The sequence below is a fragment of the Geospiza fortis genome, unplaced genomic scaffold (assembly GCF_000277835.1).
Source record: "Geospiza fortis unplaced genomic scaffold, GeoFor_1.0 scaffold657, whole genome shotgun sequence".
NCBI classification, from domain to species: Eukaryota; Metazoa; Chordata; class Aves; order Passeriformes; family Thraupidae; genus Geospiza; species Geospiza fortis.
In genome coordinates this window covers 1,135,284-1,143,420 of record NW_005054481.1, presented here as the reverse complement: position 1 = coordinate 1,143,420, position 8,137 = coordinate 1,135,284, and the positions used below count along the sequence as shown (strand labels likewise).

Genomic DNA, 8,137 nt, shown 5'->3' with positions numbered 1-8,137 from the left:
GCCTCCGAGACCAAGCGGCAGCCGGGAAGGTCGGGCCAGCAGTGGAGGCTCAGTCAGGTGCCGCGTGTGCTGCTCGCTAGGGACTGACAACACACAGGGTGAGGCCCCGAAACAGCCTCGGTAGCTACAGCGGCGCTCGCAGGAGCTTGTTGAGGGGAAACGAGGCCGTCGCTCCCTCCTTGTCCTTCCTATCTGACAGGCAAGGAAACAAGCCTGGGAGCCAGCACAACCTCCTGCACTGCACGCACGAGAAGCTCTGAGCTGCACAGCCTGGCCTGCCAGCCCAGTTTGGTTATAGAAGTCTGTTAGACAAAGCAGTAAATCGATGTGGGTGTTGTCCTTTCTTTTTTAGATGCCTGTGACCGTGGGCCCATATGGGCAGTCGCAGCCCAGCTGTTTCGACAGAATAAAGATGGGTTTCATGATGGGCTTTGCAGTGGGCATGGCTGCAGGAGCGCTGTTCGGCACATTTTCCTGCCTCAGGTATGCCAAGGAAATGGCTTCCACAGACAAGTGGTGACAGGGAGATAGCCAGAGAGAAATGGTCATGCTGTGGGGTGGGAAGGGATTGGGTCTGGTCCTGTGCCAGTCCCATGAGTGGAACTTTGTCTGTGACTCCCAGCTACTGCAGTAAGCCCCTGGCCTACAAAATGTGAGTGTGGTGCTGGCAGGGCATCACCTCTGGGTGCCCTGTATGCCGGGAGGTCACAGTTTCACAGACCTTTTCTTGCCTCTTGTAGGGAAGGTTCATTGGGAAGCTGAGGCTGTGGAGGATCACCTCCAGATGAATTGTCTTTGCAGATACATGTGTAGCCCTCTCCTGGCCCTAAGGCTTCCTGAGGTGCTCTGTAAGCCCTCAGTGTCTGCATCGTGGTCCCTTTGTGTGTCCCATGCCCTGCATAGAGGCAGTTACCAAACTGACCCTGAGTCTGAATTGCAGGAGTGTGGGTACACCCATGGCTCGCATTGGCACAGTCCCACTGTGCAATGGAGAGTGACAATATTCCACCTTCCCCTGGGACTCAGCATGCTGACATGAAAACAAGCTGTGTTTGTTGCTCTGTGTTTGCTCTGGTACTGTTGACTGGCTTTGCACATCATCTATGACAAAGAATCACTGAAGTCAGCTCTTTCATACTTCACAGAACTCTGTTTGATGTTTTTTACCTGTGATTAAACATGGGAGATGATTTGGTAGTGAGGTGAAGGAGGAAGAGGTACAAATCTTAATCCAATGGGAGTTTGAAGTTTTCTAATTTCTCTCAGTTCCCAGAGGGTAAGCAGCATGATGCTGGCAGAAGATACATATTAAGGGCATTTAGAAGAATCAGTGAGAGTGGTTCTGTTGTACTTGAATGACACAGCTACAATACTTCTGCTGTTCTATTTTTGAGAGAAAATCTCATGTTTTAAGAATGAAGTGCATGAAATTCCTTAGACCCTTAAATCACTGCACTGTTTAAAAACCAAATATTACAAGAGCTTCTTGAGACAGAACAATTCTTTTTGTTTTAGTCTGACCTCAGAAAAGTGAAAAATGGAGAACAGAAACACTTTTTGAAGTTTTGAGGCCTTTCAGGTGTCCCATATTAAAAACACAGAGTCAGTAGTAAATAAAAATTTAAAGTTGGTGATATTAAAAAGACTGCCACTGCAGCTAGAGAGGATGGCAGTACAACAGCTCAGACAACTCTTTGTGCTCTGGCAAGTGAAATACTTGGTCAGCATTTTTTTCCCATATTAAGGGTATTTGGGAGACCAGGATGCAAAGCTGTGCTTGCTAAGGGTGTGGCAGGAAGGTTCCACTGCAGGAAAAATACACATGGGCCATGTGAGCTGAGGGCCACCCAAGAGCCCCTGCAGTAGCACAGGGCACTGCACCCAGTCTCTGGGGAGGCAGCTGTACAATTGCACAGATTTAGACTGAAGATGTGTTCAGTTTGCAACCATAAGCTGATTGTCTCAGATGTTTTCTGCTGCACGTCTGTGATGTCAGGTTTCAGCTTTTATATAATCCCTGTGATTTTCTTTATCTCAGGATTGGCATGAGAGGACGAGAGCTGATGGGTGGAGTTGGCAAAACGATGATGCAAAGCGGTGGGACGTTTGGGACATTCATGGCCATTGGTATGGGAATACGCTGCTAATCTGGAGTTTGGGATTTATCCCAGAGTGCCCCCACCCAGCCATTCCTCCACTGTACAATAATAAAATCTTTAGATACCTGGAAGTGAGAGCTCTTAATGAAACAGCACAGTCCTACCCTCTGTGCTCTGCTGATTGTAAGCACACCTTTTACAAAATTTCTACTTTCTTCCCATCTCTTTCTCCCAAAACAATGAGAATTAATAATCATTTTTACTACATTGAAGTTCCTGTTTTACAGATAAAGTACACCACAAAAGTGTCTCCCTTTGGCACTTGGGCAGCTCACATTGCCAATGTGGATGTGGAGCTGCTTTGTCGCTTCTTGCGGTCCTCAGTCTAGGAAAGTTAGATGGTGGGTACTTCAGATTAATTATCAAATTTCTGTCTTCTTGCAAAAATAGGTGGGTTGAAGCTGATCACATTTCTAAATTCAAAGTGTCATGGGGCAGGTGCCCTCAACAGTGTAAGGGACCCCAGGATCCAGGCAGCTCCCATAAGAGCTGTGCTCCCAGAAACAAAGCCTTTTCTTTCATTCTGGTTTAGCAGGCCTATGAGGTGGTCAGGACTTCCCTAGGAGAGCATGGGAATCCCGCCTCATCCTCCCCAGCCCCAGAAGCACTGCCTGCAGCTGACCTAGGAAAGGTATTGGGTGTTGTCGTCTTCCACTACTTGCCTTTTGAAATAAGGCCTCTTTCTGTTCCACCTTTGCCTTTTGCTTGCTCCAAGTTAAGGACAGGCTCTTGCCCCACTGCAGCTCAAGGACAGCTACAGCCCTAGAGGCTGCAGAGCAGATCCTCTCGCCACAATACTATAGAATACCCGCAGCACTGCTGCCTGCCCCACCTTCACCTGCTGCAAAGGAATGTTCTGTTCTCCCTACTCTCTCCACCTTGGTCTTTTCTTAGTGTTTGAAAAGGCCAGGGAGATGGGACAGGGATAGAAAGAGCAAAGCACAGGGGCAGGTTCCCTCTAGAAACCAGATTGAAAGCAAATGTAACTGACTCCTCCAGCCCCAGGACTCTCAACCATTTGTGAAGGATGGGAGTGGAGGTGGGCATGAGGGCTTTGTCTCTGGACTGAACTTTAAGCATGCCTGAGGAGGACAGGAGTTGTGCCTAGATCCTCAGCAACCATGGCCACACTGCACAGAGGGCTGGGAACAGCTTCTGCACGTACTCTGAGCACATGACACCCCATGGTGTACCTGCATACTGTGCAGTCGTATCCCAGACCCTGGGCACTGCACAGCATCTATCACTCACCTCCAGGCCTAAGCACACACTGCCTAAATCACATTGGGAGAGCAGAGAAATAAAACTTCATTTAAGGCCTTTTTAAGAGAATTTTATTTGAGTGGTTCTTACAAAGATTGTTGCAATATGAAAGTCTTTGATAGAAATATCAAGCTGTCTTGTCAAACACACTGAAGTAACCCAAAAATATATTTCAGAGCTCACAGAGCTTAAAAAGAGCAAAGATTATATGCAACCAGAACAAAACACTTTTCTGTATTTCCTACCCATTTTCAGACTTGGCTGAAATCCTCCAGCTCTGCCCCACTGCACGTGTGGAAACTCATCTGGAAATGCAGAGATGTTTTGTTTGGAAACTTAGACACACCTCACAGTATTTACAAAGAAACTTTTACAGATACAATAATCAAAAGTTACCATCAAGAAATAAAACCCTTCAATCCTCCTATTCTCACCAATTATTCAGCACAAAGCAAGCCGAGTAGCTGTCTGCAGTCAGCATTCAGTAGCCTTTTGGATTTTCCATTTATACAAAAACACTAAATATGTCCCTTCATCCAGTCTCTCTCTGATACTACCCTTGAGCAGATCACCCACATTTAGTGAAATGTAAAATGTCTTTGCTGCATTAAAAGAAAGGCTTATGAAACATTAAAAATGTCATTATGTCCCATCTGCCTTTTACAGAGTACTTGTTATCTATGAGCTACTTCTCAGTTCCTACAGATCACCTTTGTCAATGTACAAGAATTACAAGGCAGAACAAGAAGTCAACAGCTTTGTATACAGTGGAAATGCTAGTTAGGGAGAATGAACACACTGCATTTCTGCTTACTTCATTTTATTTTTAAAGATAGCAGGAAGTGTACACAAATGACATTAAATCCTTTCCTTTAGTTTTATCTAAATAAAAGATAACTCAATCTTCCTCCAAAAAATACCTATGTACAAAACTGACTAAATTAATCTTCATCGTCGAACAGGAACCAGTAGTTGGGTTGCAGTCATAGAGTCTGGGAAAAGGCTGTGGTATGTTGGAAGAGGTACATATGCTGCTGTAATCATTTTACCTAATCACAAGAGGAAAAAAAGTAAACATTAGTGTTTGTCATTTCTATAATGGATGACTAAATGTAGGCGTGTACATGGAACACTCACCTGCAAACCACCTCCCATGCAAAGCATTGACAGCGGCGATGGCAGCAGCAATGGAGGGACATTTCACATACACATTGCCCTGCAAGACAGAATAGTGCAGCCCGTGGGAATCAGAGACACTTCCCCAGTGCTGTTCCTCAGCCACCCCTGGACCTGGCTGGGACAGAGCCACACCTGCTCCACCAGGCACCCGCTGGGATTAATCCATAACACAGAATGAGCATGAGAGAAGTGGATGGTGGTACTGGCAGGCACTACTCCACTGTGGCAGTTACTGTGACCTTCAGTTTTTCTAAATAGGATTTTGCAAGATAGCCCAAACATGCATTTAACCAGCAATCACTGAGCCATGAATGGCTGATCTGCTCCTGAGAGCCTTTTACAGAAAGGATCTAAAGGCTCCTAATCATTAACACCACGTGAAAGAAAACAGCACAAGGGGTCTGACTGCCCCCAAGGCAGCCGACCTGCCAAGGTCTATAAGCCACAAACCTCAACTACATATGCTTCACTAAACATGCAAGCTCACAGCCTGTATTCCACAAAAACCAAGCACTCCCCATTCCCCCAGACAGAAGCAACACTTCAAGGGAGACAGAGTCCCTAAAAATTCTCCTCTATAAACATCAGCATGTCTGTCGTTACTTGAACAAGAACTGAGGCAAAGGGAAAATCCCATCCCCGCAGGGCAGGTAGAGCGTGAGATTGTTCCCAAGGCACATGACAGACTGATCTTTGAACTTCACCAGAGACACCTGGAGTTTGCCATCTGCAGATCAAGCACTGTGCCTCCCTAATCCAGAGAACCACAACAGTCACACCCAACAACTCCAAGACACAGAGACGCCCACAGTAATGTGCGGCATTTTTCTGGCTACCTGCTTAAAAACAGACCATCAGTAATACCCAAGGAAGACTGAGTCTAGCTGAAACAGATTTTTCAGGAAAATAGTACATTAAAAAATAGATTCCAGCCTTTCCTTAGCAGCTTTAGTCAGCCGGTATTAACTCTTTCCACTGCAATCTAACTCATTCCTTTCTCATGGGGCGAACCTGAGCTTAGGGGCTGGTGTTTAAGGCACTAAAGAATCAATTAACATACAGAGCTGTGCTCTCAGCCTCCCCCTGCCAAGGCACCTAAACTGCTTAAATGCCCAGATGAGGTACAGGAACAAAAAGCTGTGGTTTTCTTAACAGCCAGCAGAACACACAGATGTGGTACAAGAGCCATACACTCAGCTGGGACTGCAACCGTTTAATCCACAAAAAATCACATGCTCATAAGCCAACCCTTGACAGCCCTCAGCACAGAAGTCTGGGACAGAGCCCTGAAGGTGCCCAGAATCTAAGCCTGGAAAACAGAATCATACAATGGAAACACTATCAGTGGGCATTTTATAGCTGTGTCACTGCTGTGCTACTATGACAAAACAGATTTCATTTTTTATGAAACATAAACTCATTACTCAGTATGTTGCAGTTTCTTTTTTTAAATCCACCTGCTTATGTGAAACAGAATTTTGCAGCTCCATGGGCTTAGAACCTATGTGAGGTATCCTGAGGGCTGGTGTAGTTTTGGGGGTGGTGGCTTTTTGGGGGGTTGTGCAGTGATTTTTTTTGTGTGTTTAGTTGTTGAGAGGGTTTTTTGGAGGTGGGAAGTGTTATGGGTTGTTGGTTATTTTGGATTTTTTTCCTGTTAAAGAACACTTCATTTTCTCTAAATAACAAACACATTATGGGGAAGGTTTCTGCCTCTCACCAGTCCAATGGTCCAAGACCACAGGTGTGATCTTGAAGATTACAAGATGCTAGGTAAGGCAGCACATTGTTTTATGTGCTAGACTGCAGCTCCTATCTAACCTCTGTGTAACCCACAAGAAAGGGTTGTAGGTGATATTGGGGCAGCTGCACAAGACAGCAATGGTTGAGTGCTAAGAGGATCACCAGGGCAGAACAATCCCACCAAAGCACACCAGCAGGAACATGGGTTTCAGCCTTATACCTTAGCATGGAACACAAGATTATACTTTTAGGGTCAAAGAGAAAGAAATTAACCCAACTGTGAAACCATCTGAAAACTGAACTTTTGTTTGGGCTGTGAATTCTTTTAAAAAAGGGTTCAAGAGAGTTAATCTATTTACAGATCTTCCAGAGTTTATACAGTCTAAGAGCTCAAATACAGAGAAGAAGTAACCAGTCTGGGGTTTATGTAAACAAGGTGAAGTCAGAAGAAAAATATATTCACCAGTTTAAGATGCAGGCAATAATCTGGAATTCAGTCAGCGGCCTTTCTCTTCCCTGTTCTAACTCCAGGCCCTGAGACTGCCCATTGCAAGGCTTTAATGTCATGAGAGACCACAACTGTTTCTAAGCATGGGATGAGGCACACATTTACCTTACGCTGTAATTCTGCTGGAGCAAGGGCTCTTTTCTACTGAAGCCTGTGCTCTAGAAAGAGGAAACTGAAGTCCCTGACTTGGGGGAAAAGGCACAGCTTAAGGGAAATGCCAAATGCCTGAACTAGTCACTGCTCTTCTACAGCAACTTCAGCTGGGTAAACCTTCAAGAGCAGCACCAGAAAGCTGCTCATCCAAGTTACACAATGATTCACAACAGGAGAGAACCATCTACATTCTGCACAAACTAAGAAATTTAATTACAGTTTAGGAAAAGCCCCATATTTGTAACGCTCCCCCTAGACAAAAGAAAGCAACAGAGCTCCTACCATCAGCTCAGTGTGTGTCCCCCAGAAGCAGGCATACCTGAGCTGAGTTTTTGTCAACATAGATGTGGATAACTCCTCCATGTTTGTTACATTCCTCAATCACATCATCTTTAATTTCTGTGTCCCAGCCAGCTTCTTCTTCACTGTACAGGGGAAGGAAAAACAGGACAGAGACCATTCACACAAAATCCACCCCAAAACCCATTAAACACATGCCTGCAACATTCTGATTTCTTTCTTACATGTTAAAGTCATTGACAAATGCCAAACAGACAACGATAAATCACTTACGTTTGAGGATTAAACATGTTGGAAAGCTGGAAGCACTGTGTTGCAAGTGGTTGTACAGAAGCAGCTGCAGCCAGAACTGTTGTAATGGAAAAAAAAAATTAGCATATCTAAGAACCCACTATGCATGGCTCTAATTTATTCAGCATAATAGCAGCAGCTCTGACTAAACAGAAATTGAAGGCAGGAAAGCAAAACTCAAAACCAGACACTACTGATGACAGATATATTTAAAATGATCAATACAAAAGCCAGCAGACTATGAATCACAGTTGAACCTGAAAAGGTTTTCAATATAATCGTGTACATTGATTTTGGCAGACTTTCCATTTGAACATTAAAAGGCATGCATCTTCATCTGCATTTAAAATGTCTGCCTGAGTTGTAGTCAGCACCTTTAATGTTTTGGTCCTCATAGAAGCCCAGCAGCAGCTCAGGACAGCACCACCCCAGCTGACTGGACAACAAAGGACAGACAACCTTGGGGAATTCTTAAAACCTGTTTTAAGCATGTTGTATTATGCTTCAGAAGTGTACCTGCACTTTCATCCCTTGAAAACGTAGA

General features: G+C 44.8%; 2 protein-coding genes across 5 annotated transcripts in view; one reads left to right on the top strand and one right to left on the bottom strand.

Moving 5' to 3' along the window:
- The first annotated feature begins 350 nt into the window (after window positions 1-350).
- ROMO1 (reactive oxygen species modulator 1) lies at window positions 351-2,230 on the top strand. The gene is made up of 2 exons (XM_005428387.2): window positions 351-483; window positions 2,039-2,230. Exons 1-2 carry the CDS (start codon window positions 353-355, stop codon window positions 2,145-2,147), a joined length of 240 nt encoding a protein of 79 aa, XP_005428444.1. The 5' UTR covers window positions 351-352; the 3' UTR covers window positions 2,148-2,230.
- Window positions 2,231-3,470: 1,240 nt separating this feature from the next.
- RBM39 (RNA binding motif protein 39) overlaps window positions 3,471-8,137 on the bottom strand; it is a 24,721-nt gene continuing 20,054 nt past the window's right edge. For 3 of the 4 annotated variants that reach the window (XM_031063112.1, XM_031063111.1, XM_031063113.1), the window contains 4 exons: window positions 7,576-7,651; window positions 7,322-7,427; window positions 4,560-4,638; window positions 4,226-4,471 (listed from right to left, as the gene is read on the bottom strand). In XM_031063112.1, coding sequence (XP_030918972.1) covers window positions 4,371-4,471; window positions 4,560-4,638; window positions 7,322-7,427; window positions 7,576-7,651 — 362 coding nt within the window. In that variant the 3' untranslated portion in view covers window positions 4,226-4,370. Of the gene's footprint in view, window positions 4,472-4,559; window positions 4,639-7,321; window positions 7,428-7,575; window positions 7,652-8,137 lie in introns of all 4 variants that reach the window. The other variant, XM_005428386.3, reaches the window with a different exon arrangement.

Coding starts and splice junctions, on each gene's coding strand:
- ROMO1 (XM_005428387.2), top strand. CDS start 353: ATGCCTGTGACCGTGGGCCCATATGGGCAGTCGCAGCCCAGCTGTTTC. Junction 484..2,038: donor GGCACATTTTCCTGCCTCAG/GTATGCCAAGGA, acceptor TCTTTATCTCAG/GATTGGCATGAGAGGACGAG.